General features: G+C 42.1%; 4 protein-coding genes across 4 annotated transcripts; 3 read left to right on the forward strand and 1 right to left on the reverse strand.

Annotated features, from left to right (window-relative positions):
• Positions 1 to 582: 582 nt before the first annotated feature.
• Positions 583 to 2997, forward strand: EDB82DRAFT_534784 (uncharacterized protein; the record flags this gene model as incomplete). Its single annotated transcript, XM_025729487.2, has 4 exons — positions 583 to 1046; positions 1094 to 1663; positions 1718 to 2256; positions 2305 to 2997. The coding sequence occupies exons 1-4, from the start codon at positions 863 to 865 to the stop codon at positions 2995 to 2997; spliced, it is 1986 nt and encodes a 661-aa protein (XP_025587223.1). The 5' UTR covers positions 583 to 862.
• A 952-nt stretch (positions 2998 to 3949) lies between these two features.
• Positions 3950 to 4791, forward strand: EDB82DRAFT_494119 (uncharacterized protein). Its single transcript, XM_065608468.1, has one exon. It carries the CDS (start codon positions 4027 to 4029, stop codon positions 4411 to 4413), a length of 387 nt encoding a protein of 128 aa, XP_065466144.1. The 5' UTR covers positions 3950 to 4026; the 3' UTR covers positions 4414 to 4791.
• Positions 4792 to 6880: 2089 nt separating this feature from the next.
• On the forward strand, positions 6881 to 7920 carry EDB82DRAFT_418305 (uncharacterized protein; the record flags this gene model as incomplete). Its single annotated transcript, XM_025728332.2, has 3 exons — positions 6881 to 7047; positions 7100 to 7375; positions 7425 to 7920. Coding segments are annotated over 3 exons (939 nt in total), but the record flags the coding sequence as incomplete, so codon positions are not given.
• A 3410-nt stretch (positions 7921 to 11330) lies between these two features.
• On the reverse strand, positions 11331 to 15318 carry EDB82DRAFT_422473 (putative class V chitinase; the record flags this gene model as incomplete). The annotated part of the gene is made up of 9 exons (XM_065607616.1): positions 11331 to 11624; positions 11705 to 12060; positions 12115 to 12247; positions 12331 to 13526; positions 13581 to 14179; positions 14231 to 14288; positions 14340 to 14945; positions 15012 to 15116; positions 15180 to 15318. The coding sequence occupies 9 exons, from the start codon at positions 15316 to 15318 to the stop codon at positions 11331 to 11333; spliced, it is 3486 nt and encodes a 1161-aa protein (XP_065466145.1).
• Between the last annotated feature and the right edge of the window lie 329 nt (positions 15319 to 15647).

Here is a 15647-nt window from a genome sequence, read left to right on the forward strand (position 1 = left end):
GTGATAGTTTAACGGATGATTAAACTCGCTATGATGCGGGGGCGGGGTAAAGATAAATTCGGTGCATTACGTCAGTGTTTAGATACAGTAAGAATCTGATACTATATTTAGACCTAACCGAGTAGTCAAAAAGGTTAGCTGCTCTTAAACTACCCTATGCTTAACCGTTACTAAAAGTACAGGCTATCAGTTTACTTAATCTCTTTAGATTATATAGTTCAAGGATCTGGCTATGTCAGTACAGTAACAATAGAATACCCCACTGAAGATCATACTATACCCTGGTTAATCTACATCCTTATGATCTAACTAACTGCAACCGCAATGACGAATCGTTTCTGCGGAGTTTGGAATTTGAGATTTTATTTATTGCAGTTACTTCAAAATAAGCTATGAGACTAATGCGCAAATTGGACCTTTGAGCTCTTCTCCTTGGTGGTGCACCCAGATATGTTAATAGTGGATACTTCAACTAAAACTCCACTCTTGAATTATAGGTTAAAAGCATAAACAGCCATCGATCCACGTTCACCGAGAAAAGGAGACATTGTTGACAAAGATGACAAGGAATCAACGACCAACATTTAATTTCAATATGTAGGATCGCGGCGTAGTCCAATCCCACGTGTCTGTGCTTAGAATCGCAACCAACAGGCGAATTATAACTGTCCAGTGCACGGTCCCCACATCCATGTCTCAACACATCCTCAAGGTTTATTGTCTTGAATAAATGGGCACCCAGTGAGCTGCATTGTCTCACAAACCCATACCAACCCCCCTTCTTCTACTAATGTCTCTCTCTTCTTATATCTGTTACTCAATTTTATAAGCAACTTATCACTGACTACTCTTTTGGCTCTCCATGGAGCCTACTACCAGACAAGAGAAGCAAGGCCTGATGGCCACATCAGAGCTCCAAGACTCGGATGAAGCTCGAAACAGATCCTTGATGCCAAGCCCTCAATCGTTGAGGCAATCAACGCCCTCTTTAATGATGAGACTCGCAGCGCCAGTAACTCTCCTTCTCATTCCCATCCTTTACAGCAGTGCGTAACCTTACAAGTGTGGTAAACATACTCTCACACTTTCCTAGTCTTGATCTCAATGGTTGCCTACCTCCACAACAAGGAACAAAGCTCGTTTGGCGATACAGTAATTGAAGTCCTTCGAATCGCGTCTACATTGTGGCCTATTACGTTCGCCGCTGTTTTGGGTCCCTTCCTCAAAACTATTGCACTGCTAAAAGCAGAGAGAGGCACAACGTTGGCTTCCCTAGAATTTCTACTTACTAGTCAGACAACAGCTACAGCATTGTTGAAACTTCTAACCCTTAGAAGAATGAAGGAAGTGAGCGCTCTTGTAATTGCTGGAGTCTGGCTTTTGGGGCCCCTGGGAGGTCAAGCAGCCCTTCGGTCTATTCACGTACAGCAGAAACTTGAAACCACACAGACACGGGCTTTCCACTACCTTGGCAGCAATGAGAGCGAAATTATTCCGTATTATCGTCGTGGAGCTGATGTGCATACCGGAGCGTCAGGAAGAGCATCTCTTATTGCTGGAATGCGGAGTATTATCTCTGCGTCATTCTCTAATCCCGATGTTCTCATTTCGCACGCTAATGGAAGTAGTCCCAGCTTTGACAATACCATTGATGAATTTGGGGGTAGATTACAAGCATCTCGTCTGGGGTACTGAGACCTATGGCGAAACGTACGAGTGCCTTTCCTTGAGCTTCTCCCTGGATATGACAGTAACAACCCTACATTTTGGGTTCTAGTCCCCTTGGACCAAGTTGTGCCTTATGCGTCGCTGATAGGACTTCCAATCCGGGTGGAATCATTCAATCGAGCTGGGAATTTGACCATGATGGTCCAATATCATTATCAAACACTTGGTTGTGGTGATGACTTTGACGGTACCAGCTGGGTAAGAAATGATTCTACGTCCCTCTATTTTCACAACACAACGTCACCCGATCCACTGAGAAGTCAAACCTTTGAAGGACAAAAGGCCACTAGCTATCCTAATATCTGGTTTGATATTGCCAATACCTCCACGGCACGTGAACAATTAGATTTCGCGAGACGTGGTCAACAGGGGGCCCATTCGAATCTTCAGCTTATAATGGGAGGCGGATGCCAATTCGAAGATAACAGGCGCTGGCTCGAGAACGTGAGACTGAGGCTATGCGGTGTTTATACGTCGCATATCGAGATGGAAGTACAATGCACGAGAGCAGATTCTGACGCCGACCTTGTATGTCGAGTTTCTCGCGCGCGACGAGCGCCTTTTTACCCTAAACAGGGAAACTTGACGGCATTATCATCGCGTTTTATGGCTGCTGGTATTCTGATGGACATCCCATTCACCGGCGCAACCGAGCATGAAAGTAGAAGGGCACCAAGCATCGTGGAAGCGTATCTCAGAGATCCAACGAACACACTGAAGCGCGACTTTAACTACCCTCACTCAGACCCCCGCAACTATCAGGGCTGTTACTCTTCTGTGCCCGCAGCGGTTCTAGAAAGGCGACTTTCCATGGTCCTGAATACCTTTGTCATGGCATCTTATAACCTGACTGCTTTGACCGGTGGCTACGGAGCTGTCATAGACGACAGTGAATTTCCTTGGAAGAGTGGTACAGCAACCTGGTCAGAATTTGCGACAGACATCTACGTTGTAGATTGGTCATGGCTCAGCATTACAGTGATTTCTACGGTGGTTCTGGTTATCTGTGCTATTGCAAACGTAATCATTCGTTTGCGAATCAAGGCACCGGATTTTCTCAACAGTGTGGCTAGTCTGACCAGGGATTCTCCATTCATCGATATTTCGAATCAAGTTGGAAGTGGTTTAAGTGGTCAAGATAGTTTAAAGGTTCTGGGAGATATTCGGGTTCAGATTCGCGACGTATACCCTAACCGAGATATCGGGAGGATTGCTTTAACGACTGATCTAACTCAACAAAAGCTAAAGTTGGATAGAGACTATGAGTGAACATGCTTTACCCATCAGCTCTAGCTATTCGAGGGCATCCGTTAGCTTAGTCCATTACGTCATTTAGAGAAGCTATCTTGAATCCGGTTAACCAGACCGTTATCGATAAGATTGTTACCCTAGAACGGCTGTATTTAACGTGTAACTGGAACTGCTAAAGCAGGTAATAGCACATAGACAGAGGTTGGGACCCTACTTTGTTACTCGTCTTTGTGTAATTTAGGTGCGAATACCTGGCGAGTCCAAACCTACTACAGTACTGCCCGTGATAGTTAAGCTTGATCCCCGTGTGTTGGTGACAAGATCAGCTGTAGAGGAAAAGAGAGCACTGGGCGAACTGAACCTGCAACCGCTGTGAGCATGGGCAGAGACTAGCAAGTCACTTTGTGTAAGATGAGGTTTGCATTGAGGTAACTTGAGTCCAGACGTCCCATGCCTCAGATGTGAATATTCCGTTCCCGACGAACACTCACAAGTCATTACAGAGCTGGTCCATGCACCAGGAGCCACATGGATGATTGGTTATCCGACGCGTGTAACCCCTGCATTAGTGGTGTCGTAGGGCGCGGTTTTGTGACAGACGAAGCTAAAGTCTTTTAGCTCTATCAAAGCGCGTTCTATCATTCCGAATTGAGGCTAGACCCTCGTAAGAAGACACATTGATTCACAATTGAACTTTTCACGGAAATAAACGTTCTTGACTCTATTCGGTAACTACCGAGACAACTGGCCAGTCCAGTCAGGGTCTCGGCGATCTTTTGGTTTCTCGTCCTATCAACTCGCGACAGTAGGTTCCCTGTGGATCACCTGCTTCAGCTCTCAGGCATCTTTAACGGCGTGAGCGATCTCACTTTTATTACCAAGCTCACATCAATGACAACCCTTTGTACAAAGGAGACGAATTATATAAGGTCATACTAGACGCTGTTCATTGTCTTATCAGATCGTCAGTATTCAAACCAACTATCTCAACATTCATTTCACCACATTCATTTCACCACATTCTTTTAACCATGTTTTAACCTCAAAATGCAAATCATTCGACTCTCCCTTTTCGCTGCCGCCATGGCTGGCTCCGTTAACGCCGCCAAGCGTAACATTAACTCTTGCACCTCAGCTGCCAGCGGCCTTATCGAGGTCATAAGCAATATGCCCACCGCTAACAAGACTCTTAAAAGCTTCCTCGCCAAGCAGACCGATTTCGCTGACGTCGCTGAGTCCTGCATTATCCTAGCTGTTACTGGGTCCATAGCCACTGCCTATACCTCCTACGCCAAGTCTATAGAGAGCTGGGTTTCTGAATTCAAGGAGGATCTTTCTAGCGTTTATAATGCTTGCAGTGATATCCCTGAGGTTCAGGAGCAGCTTTCTTCTTATGCTATTCCTGTCAGCGGATTCTGCTCCTCCTTTGCTTAGGCTACCGCTTCTGCTACTAAGACTAGTACTGCTACTGCCAAGGCTACCAACTCTGTTACTGAAGCTGCCACTGGCTCAGTCACCGAGACTGCTGCAAGCACTGCCACCCCTACCAGCGTTGCTGAGAACTCTGGAGCTCGCGGTACTGGGCTTGGAGTTGCTGCTGTCGCCGCCATCGCAGGCCTTGCCTTTGCTGGAGCTTACTAAGTAAGGACTCCTGTGCACTTCCTGTCCAACAGACTTGAACTTGACAGTACCCACTGTGCTGTTACCTCTGCACATGACATGATCCGAGCTACTGTCAAGGAAAGGAAAATTTGGTTGTACTCATTTGTGTTGATTGTATATCATAGAGAGTATGCTACAGCCTAGTTGTGTTTACTATTCTTAGTATATATGAATAATAATTAAATCCCTGCACATGCCTTGTAGACTATGTAGAGATGATCATGTCAGGCTATCAATATAAAACAAGTCTGTGTAGACTATTACTCAGGCCAGTCTCATCCCCCGTGTTTCGCTCCACACTACCTTCCATAAAGCCTTGAAAATAGGCTCCCCCAATGACCTTGTGCCTTGAGCCAGTCATCCTTTGTAGCACCATCAGAATATTGCATCCCTGGAGCGCATACACTAGATCACCCTGCTGAGTATCCATGGGAACAAGACCCAGATGTCCCAGGACGGTAGTTGCAAGTTTCCGAAAACGATGAAGTCGGAATATCCTTTCTAGTGCATCTTGGGCCTCATCAGGTACTGGTCCATTAATCTATGGGAAGAAGTTGCCAAGAGGCCTTCCTGCGATCTGCAGATTCCTGTTCTCAGCCATACTGGAGGCAAACGCTTTAGAACCTCTTGACGAAGCGTATGGGATGTCGTTGCAATCAGTTAGTATCGGAAAGTTTAATAAAGACTTGTATCCTGGAGGAGCGGCTCGTCCTTGTGGAGTTCGGTCTCCCACTAGAGCACGCCATACTGCATCTCGGAGTTTGCCATACGAGCCATAGCCATTAGTTCTACATCTCGATTATTCGACCCCACCAGAAGACTTGACTTTATCAAAATTGTAGCCGAAGCCCACACCGAGACCATCGATCGTTCCCACATGAACGCCTTGGACAATTAGTTCCAGGTCCCGAGATTGGAACTCGACAAGAGTGAGTTCACTTGGACTGGCCATGTAACAGGACCTTCCACTGAACAGTCGATAGTGAGCACTGTCTTTGGAGACATTGCCAAGATGTGGGTTACGCTGAGTCAGGAGGTCGCGATGCCCGAACTGAAGATTTGTGATGAGATTTCCTACACTGCTGAAGAGCGGGATCCGGAAACTCTGGCGCATAAGATGAGGATGCTATCGCACTGGTCCTAGGAGGCTGCCGATCGTGTCAAGGTGGGTTCATTCCCTTCCCGTCAAACCCTTCGTCCTATCCACCACTTTCACCTCTCGATTTATCTCCCAGAGCAGCACAGTACTAACAAGAGACTACGGAGAATCTCTGATGATAAGTAGCGCGACATTATTGACGGTATGCAATCCCGCATCGACGACTTTGGGGAGACCACTCGAGATATCAGCGCACCATCCAGTTCCACACTCAAGGCCATCGAGGCAGGGACTAGGGTGACTAAGGAGGCGGCATAAAAGAGCATTGAGCAGAGAACCAAGGCCAGCTCTTTGAACCATTTTTGTACGTAACATTTTGCTGTCTCCATTGTATCTTGATCAGTCAGCTAAGACGGGGTTTTCGTCCTGCTATTGGTTTAGTTAATGCGCGCAGAATAGGTGGAGCCCAGTAACAATATAAAGCATTGAATAGTAGTTAATTTTGAGCTTTATAAATCTAATCCAGCCATTACCAACAGATTATACAAAGCATTTCCACCTATTCAGGCATCATTTTGGACTATCGAGCCCGTGTTCAGCATATTCCATGCCTCCAACTGTCAGGAAATTCTGAAAAGTGTCAATTTAGCATGCCATCTAGATCCGTAAGGATCTCTTCGCAGCACGTCAAGCAAGCTATCAGAAGAGTCAACCGTAAGGGCCATGGGGACAGAATACTTCGGTCACCTTATGCGAGCTTAAACCAACATCTGAGCCGCCTAATTCTGTCGCCCTGAGTCTTGAGGATAGTTCTTCTATTACCCAATAGTGTGCAAGTAATTAGCCTATAACCACTCTAGATAAGGCCATAAAGTGTAGCACCTTACGTATTAGTCTATTGGGACACGAACGGCTAACGGCAACAACTGGTGCTTCGCCGCAGGGCAGACCAATAGTAGCAGAGCAAGAAGCAAAAGCCAAGACAGCCAAGAGTTCAGAACTAACAGAAGAAGTCACCGGGCCTTTAAGCGAGATTGCCTAGCGCAGCCAACTCAACTTGCTAAGTAGTCGCGTTCAGCGCCTTTCGAGCCTTTTATTCATACCATACTGCTACTGTCGCACTGCTATCAACCACCCACAATGTTAGCTTTCATGCAGATACTCCTACGCGCTATCTTCCTCTTCTCTCTTATTACCTCAGGAATCGCTGAAGAGGAAGAGGAAGAGAAGAAGGAATATGATCCTATCGAGAACCGTCGTCCCACAAACGTGACCGGGCTCGGCGACTTTTACAGTTGGGTCGGATCGTAAGTCTAATTCCTGTCAGTAATTCTTAAGAACTTGACTAACCTTTTACAGATACTATAATGCTACGGTAGAGGCCGAGTTCGTAGTCGATTTCACTCCTTGGGTTGAACCATCTGAGCAATGTGAGGAGGTCAGGAACTTCTCCACTACCGTCAAATATGATGCCATCCTCAGCGTTCTAGAGCATCAACCCTTGAACCCTGGAAATAATTCACTACAATTCTGGCTTACGCTTATGCCGCAAACCTCTGGGCCTACCAATGTCTCTGACCTCGGTGAATGGTGGATGCGCGATGGAGAAAATCGCTCCTATGTTTACTCGGCTCAGTAAGTCTAACTAAAGCATTGAGTTATTCTTTGCTAACATTTTATTTAGACCACTTGATACTCCTGTCTATAGACCTTACAAGGGCCCTGACTACTTCAACTTTACAACTACCCAGGTCTCAGGAGGAGCTTACAAAATTACTAAATCATTGGCAGGGCTAGAAGCCGCGAGCTGGCAGAATATGAAGATACCAGTCTGCAATATTACCGAATGGAAGGATGAGTGGAAAGTTGTAATCTTGGACGAGGGAATGTACTTCACGCAAGACGAAGGTCTTTGGACTGGGCCGGTTGAATATCACTACCCCAAGACCAGCTTACAGTTCGATGACAAGACAGCCAATCTGACCTTCGATGCCTTTTGGCATGCAAGTGCGATCAGGCAACCGAATTATCGCGAGGTTGTAGATAATCCGGCGCTTCCTACATGGGGGCATACCAGAGTGATTGGTCGCGTCTCCTTCAACTTCTCTGGTGTTCTTGATGAATACCACTCCGACATTCTGAGTCTTGACAATTCTCTACCTGTGTGGCAGCGTACAGTTGGGTTCGGAAACAATTCTGCCAATATTGGTTATGGTGATACTTCTGATAGCAGGGGCAAGAGAACGGTTGGCAGGGCTAGCTTAGCTTTGATGGCTGTCATTGTATCAATTGGAATAGTCCTATAGACTAGTATAGATTATAGAAATAGTGTGCACTTCTATTTTTTAACAGTTAGCTATTGAAAGAGAGCTCTGGTCCTTTCTCGATCTGATAACAGAATCCAATCTTCCTGTTTGCCTACTAATAGTACCTCATCTTCAGGCATGAATATTATCTCTAATTGTATGGGGAGGCGGCGCGACCGGGTTATATGTCCAGCAGGTACTATTGCTATACTGTCAGGGGCAAAAGGGTACCTAGATTATATAACCTTATATGCTTATAACCGGGACTAGGGTATATACCTCAGTAAACCTACCTATAACTAGGAAAAGGTTACTTCTATTAGTATTATTATAGAAAAAGTATATTTAAGGTTATAAAGTAGGTTAATAATTAATTATTTATAGGGTATAATTAACTAATAGCTAATAATATACTTTATATTTAATTTCTTTATTATTTATATAATAAAGGAATAGTCTTACAAATTAAATATATTAATATAATAAACTTATTAATTAAATATATTAAATAAACCCCTTAGTTTAAAATATAGTTTAAAATTTTAATATCTTAGTATAAGTTTAATAATAAAATTTTAAGATAGTATATTATATAATTAAATTAATTCCTATAGAGTTAACTTTTGCCTCTAGGTTAGCTTGCATTTTAACTTTCTATATCCCCAATAGAATCCTATTAACCTTTAATTAATACTATATATAGCTTTTATTACTTATAAAGCCTTTACTGCAAATACCCTTATTACTTTAGCTACCTTAATAATACCCTTTATAATCTTATCTTTAATTAACTTAATAATAATATTATTAAAGGCCTTATTAGCCTAGGCTATCTGCAACTTAAGGCATTAATACTAGGTATTATAATCTAATAGATAATTATATAAGCCCTATTATTTTTTACTAATTATAGTTATAATTACTTATAGTAGCTTAATTAAACTATAAGCTATTATAAATATATAAATATATATATTTATTATTAATTAATATACTTATTTTAATAGCTATTAATAAAATATCTTTACTTAAATATACTTAATCTGCCTTATTTACTATTAAGAAATATAATACTTTAAAACTACTTAGTATTATATACCTTATAACTCTGCTAATATAAACTTAAAATAAACTAGTTTATCCCTTAGAAATCCTAACTATTATAAGTAAGGTAATTTTTATTAATAAATTATAAATAATAAGCTTAAATATTTAAGTAATATCTTAATAACTCTAATAATATATATATATAATATATTATTATAAATATCCTTAGTTTAAAATATAGTTTAAAATTTTAATATCTTAATGCAAGTTTAGTAATAAAATTTTAAGACAGTATATTATATAACTAGATTAATTCCTATAGAGTTAGCTTTTGCCTCTGGGTTAGCCTGCATTTTAACTTTCTATATCCCCAATATAATCCCCAGATTAACCTTCAGTTAACCCTATATATAGCTTCTACTATTAGCTTATAAGGCCTCCTCTGCAGATGCCCTTATTACTTTAGCTACCTTAGCAGTATCCTTAATAATCTCATTTTTAATTAAATTAATAATAGCATTATTAAAGGCCTTATTAGCCTAGGCTACCTATAACCTAAGGTATTAATACTAGGCCTTATACCTATAGTTTAACTTAATTTCCTTAAGGAAGGTAACTTTATTATAATAGATATTATTAGGCTATCTTATAAGCCTCTTCTTAAGGTCCCTTAGATGCTTAAGCTCTTGCTTAAGCCTTATTACTATCTGGCCTAGCTTATAGGTTTAAAAATGCATTATAAAGAGCAAGAGGAGCTTATAGCTAAAGGCAATTAGCCTAATAAGGCTATAGTAATTATTATTATACTAGGCCTCTTAGAGGCACCTAGCCTTATGCCTTAGCTACTTTAAGTCCTTGCTATTATTACTAAGTAAGATAGTATTAATAGTATCCTTTTCGCTGAGGAAATAGCTATTAAAATAGTTATAAATGCCACTATAGAGGCTTCTTTTTCTAGGCAGTATAGTGCTGTATTAGTTAGCTATATAATGCAGCTAGTAGCAAATAGACCAGGGATTAACTGACTGCCTTAGTATTTAGATAAGTAATTATTTAGAGGTGCTTAGTAGTGGGTTGCAGGAGGAAGAAGCTACTGTGCATATAGAGGCTTCTTTTATTGCCCTCTTATTATAGTGTTTAATTATTAATATATTAATTATCTTATTAGGAAAGTTAGTTATTAAGAGAAACTTAGGTTTAATATATTAGGTTTTTAATCTGTATAGATCCTCTAGTTTTAAATTTATAAGAAAACTTTAAGAAGACTTAGGCTTAGCATAAAGCATAGAGTTAAAAAATAAAATTATAAATATACTATAATTTAATAGATTAATTAAGGATTTAAAAGAAAAGAAAACTTAAAATATTAAAATATATCTTAAAGAGGCTAAAAAGAGATTAAATTATTTATTTTTTTAATTTAAGGGGATATATTAAACTAAAGATATTATATAATAATATAAAGAGTGTTTTTACTAATTAAAGCTCAAATAAATAAAAGGAAAATTACTTAACTGAATAAAACCTTAATTAAAACTAATATAAGGTAAACTACTTAAAGAGGGGAAATAGACTAGATAAATTATCAATTAAATAATAATAATCCTAGGCAATATAGGCTGTAGTTTAATAAGTATTATAAATAATTAATTAAATAGATATTAATATATAAGTAGTAGGTAAGTTATTGAAAAGTAATAGTTAAGTAAGGTCTATTAAACTAAATATTTAATAATATAGTATATATAGTAAGGCTAGGTATAATATAAGAACTTATTAAGTAGTTTTAAAGGCATTTAGAGAAGAGTATAGTAAATAATTATAATTAATTAAATAGGTTATAGTAGTTTTATTATATATATAATAAAGGGTATATAGAAAAGTATAGCATTTACTTATATGCAGCGCTTACTCATTAAGTTATATTTCTTATATTTTAAGCTTATTTAATTATACCTAATATTAGCTAATATTATAAACTCTTATTTTCTTTAAATTTAAGTGTAATTCTAATTAGTAATTACTACTAGTTTTATAAAAATACTATTATAAGTATTAACAGTATAATAATAAATATTAAATACATCTATACTTATATTGCGCAAGCTATTAGATAGATATGAGCTTCTTTATTTAAGAAATAAGCTTAAAATCTAATATTATACTCAAACAACTTAAGATTGCCCAGGCACACAATCTAGATTCACAGCTAATGCACCAGCCGCGGCAGCTAGAACCTATAGACTGTTAACAACCTGTAGGTAGTTAGGATGATTGGTTCTTGTTTCCCAAGCACGTAGGCCTACTCCAACCCACGTAAACACAAAATCTTGCACGTTTAGACTGATGGTCCGAAAGAGGACACATGCCCATTCGTCAAACCGAGTTACGACATTGGGTATTGCTGCGGTGGGATGCTCACTACGATACAACGCTTCGGCCAGAGTGAGCTCAGCGCGTAAATTAGTGATTATACCCGCCAGGTGTCTATTGACAGTGTCGTGGTTGAGATATCGTATAGTCCCAACGACCTGGAAGAGAAGGGATTAGCCAGGCTTGTCTTCTTGCCACCTTCAGTTACGTGAGTGCCAAGGAGTTTATGTAGACTTACACATCGAATTTGATTCAGGAAGCTGATAGGATCGTTCAAAACCCAGGCATTCATTTCGTTTTCGTCAGCAAGCTCATTATGTCCCCAAAGAGTAGCCTTGACGCCATTGAGCTTTTCGCCAGCAAGGACAAATGGGGCCCGGTAGTTATCAGCACCGAGAACCGTGAAGATGCGGCGGATAGGTGCGACTTCATGGTCACCAATAGGAGCGACATTTCGAAGTTGGTGAAAGGCCGTGGTGGTCCAAAAGCTGGGGTCTATGCCTGGAAAGCTCGAGATTCTGTTGTCTGGAAGCAAGCCGCTAATAGTGGTTTTAATGAAATTAAGCACGCCCTGCTTTTCAAAGATGTGCTCAGCTGTAGGTCTAGTTAGCTAGTAAAACTGGTTCGGCCAGATAGATTGCCACTTACTGACAAGACCCCTGTTGTCCCCAGGAGGACGAGTAATTTGACCAATAGCCGCATCGAAACAATTGTTCGAAATGAAGTCATAAGCTCTTTGCCAAATGGGGTCTGTTATCAAGAATTTGCCACGGGATGGATACTAGACACAGTATTAATAAGTCTGCCATGAATGTAACAGCCAATGTATGCAAATAGAAATTAACTCACGCTGATACCCCACACGTTGAGTATCACTTGTGCACCTGTCAGCCTCGAAATAGTCTTGATTTCGTATTGCTGATCTCTCTTGAATACCCCATGGTTGTAGGCCGAGGACGTATCTCCCTGGATCGAAGTGTAAGACAATGCATCCAGAGGTAGGTCGAGCGACCTCTTGCTCTTGGGGCGAACCGAGGTGCCTTGGTAGCACTTCAACACGTCCTCACCACCAAGGTTCTTGTTGTAGAAGTCAAGTTGGCAGACGATGGTCTCTGGTAGCCTTGTAGAGCCGAGCCTTATTGCATAGTCGTCTGAGCGACTCCAATCTCGAAGCGACTTATACTTGAGATTTTTGTACTTTCTGCCAACTTTGCTGTCCCAAGTGGCGACCCTATCCAACGAAACTGAGGAATAAAGCATCCTAGTAAGACGTGATATGACAATCTCTTGGCTCTCATAGCGGAACGACTGGGTCTCGTTGGTACAGACGGGCTTGTCGAGGAAGATCTCAAGAGCATCCGCCAGCTCCTTGTCCTCAGGGTTATTGGTGACAGTGGTAGAGAAAGATGGTGTACAGCACTTTGCTCTAACGCCACCGTTATAGCACTCTCTCGAGTTGTAGTCCATAGCCACACGGACTTTGTCGCTTGGGCATCCACTGATACAGTAACCCAAACCACCCCAGTTTTTGGGGATCACACCAATATGACTCTCCCATTCACAGTCGCTCCATTTCTGGTCCTTCAGGTCGTCGCGGCAACAATACTTGCGCTCCTGGCCAACCTTCTTTTTGCTGCTGAAAGGGTCTCCTCTTGCGCCACCGACGGCGCTGCAGAATGCACCTCCACTACCAGACATTGACCTGGCGATTTCAACAGAACCGCTTGAGCATGTACCCTTGTCGCAGTTGGGAAAGTCTTTGCTCCAGCTGCATTGGTTGTAGAGTTGCATAGAATTTTCCGTCGCAAAGCAACAGGCTACCTCGTAGCTCTTGTCACAGTACTTGCTGAGGGAGCCTATCTCAACCATGCTGTTGGGGCATTTCCCACCGCAGGCTCCGTTGTTGTGGTCGTACCGACCGCATGTGGGAACCCTTTCACCAGGTGGACAGCAGAACTGATGGACACCGAGACCGTTGCATCCCCCTTCATCGACCATGTACTCGCCCTTACGTGCCTGGCCGTCTGTGCGGGCAACCCGAAGCCAGCCTGATGGGCAATCTTGGAGGTTGTGTTAGCTATTTTCCAAACATATATTGACACCCAATCACTTACTCTCGGCGCAGTTAGTCCATTTGCACTGCGCATGCTTGGTCTTGATCGTAGTTGACGAGCCATCTGTGGCTGGGAGAGCAGCAACAAACTTTCTGTTGGCCGCTTTTGCAAGAGCAGAGGTGTACTTGGCATCTTTCGTGTCGTGGGAAACGGCCCAAACCATCAGACCTCCAAGACATTGCCCTCTGGCAAAATCTGCCTTGAGCTTGAACGTGTCCTCGTCATCGTAGGCTACCCACTGATTTTTCTCGTAGTTCAGAATCTTGACAGCCTCTTTTTTGTACAACGTTGGCTTGACCGACGAAGAGTTGAAAATATCCTCGATTTCTGAATTGAGAATGACGCTCACCTCATTACTGCAGGATCGTGCTTTACCTCCAGAGGCATATGTGCAACCAGGCTTGGTACACGCTGTGTTCTCAACGGTAAAGGCTCTTCCATAAAAAGCGAGGCCGAGAACAACCTTGTCTGGTGAAAGATCGTTACGCCAGAGCAGGTCAAGAGCTTGTGTAATCTCTGTGAGATTAGTGTGAGAGTTCAGGTAAGCACCAACCCACTTGTTCCCCTTATCCCAGGTGCCGTGAAGATCATATGACATTCTGATAGTGTCAGACTCAGTAGTCATTTCTCGGATATTTCTTATGACTTACATATTGAAGAAATCGATATTTTTCTGAATGGCGTTGATGTCAAAGTGCTGAAGATACCCTATTGGACAAATTAGTCATCTCCCGTACAGCTCAGTATTTCTTGACGTACAATAAGATGCAGGAAGCGTCAAGCTAACTCCATCGCGGCCGCTGCCGGACTTGAGAATTGCCTTGAGCCTTCGCAAGAAGATAGGGAAATTCTTATAGTCCTCAGCTCTGCCACTTCGATCGTCAGCACCTGGATACTCCCAATCCAGATCAACGCCATCAAAGTTATACTTGGTCATAAATCTTAGTGAATTTCCAAACTTCTCAGTATTTGCCTGTGATCGTGCAATATCTGAAAAGGTCGTCGCTGTAGGGCCTGGATCATTAAATGTCCACCCGCCAATAGCGATAAATACCTTCAAGTCAGGGTCTGCCTTCTTTAGGTTGGTGACTCGCTTGTACATGTCCACATCAGTAGACAGCGATGGAACAACTTGGAAGGTGACCGGATCAATAGATGCAAAAGCATAGTTGAGGTGAGTATAGACGCCAACAGGAAGTTGCTCTGGGTAGAATTGGTTGCAAGACCTACTGGCGGACCATCCCTCATAATAGCCAACAACTCGGTCGAAGCCTTGGTTGTTGACCGAGCATGAAGGTCTTTTGACTTTCTTGTTACCGCAAAAGTCCTTTGTCGTTCCACAGAAACCATGTCTACTGCAGTAGACTGATGTTGGGAAGCAACCGCGATGTCAATAGACGCCCTTCGTTACATCCAAGATATTAAACTCACCGTTCAAAGGACATTTTGTGGCATTGACATATTGTTTTCCAAAGTCACCGGGATCACATTTGGCTTTTCTCTCGCAGTTGTTGACACAAATCTTGGTACCGCAGACTAGAGTGAACTAGCCGTTAGTATATCCTTACCATAGGGTAGAAGGGAGGCAGTGAGTCTTACAGTTGGGGCCCAGACCACAGAACCCGTACTTGGAGCAGCAACCAATCTCACATGGCTTCGATGCGCTACATTCCTCTGCAGCAGCAACTATGACGAACAAAAACAAGATCGGCAACAGGATTTCAAGAAGGCGGCGCATTTTGAATCACCGAATGGGGTACTTAGTGAATTCATCAATGACAATTGCGATGAGATAAGTAGGAGGAAACGTTAGAGGGGCAGAGGATGCACTTGAGACCAAGGTGACAAAGTGTTAAGGTAAAAGCAAGCTGCTAATGAAAAGGTTATCCTGTTAATAATAAGACGATGTCGATGACAGCTCAGCTAACGGCACTCGCTTCCATACTGATTGAACCTGGCCCTGTAATTCTTCCGACCCGTTCCTGAACCCGATCTCCAAACTCCGATTTGTAGACTAATATGAAAGGGAAGTAATCTCCGACCTTGCATATAACCGCCAATGAATCA

Source organism: Fusarium venenatum (genome assembly GCF_020744135.1).
Source record: "Fusarium venenatum strain MPI-CAGE-CH-0201 chromosome Unknown EDB82scaffold_1, whole genome shotgun sequence".
Taxonomy (NCBI): Eukaryota; Fungi; Ascomycota; class Sordariomycetes; order Hypocreales; family Nectriaceae; genus Fusarium; species Fusarium venenatum.

Coding starts and splice junctions, on each gene's coding strand:
- EDB82DRAFT_494119 (XM_065608468.1), top strand. CDS start 4,027: ATGCAAATCATTCGACTCTCCCTTTTCGCTGCCGCCATGGCTGGCTCC.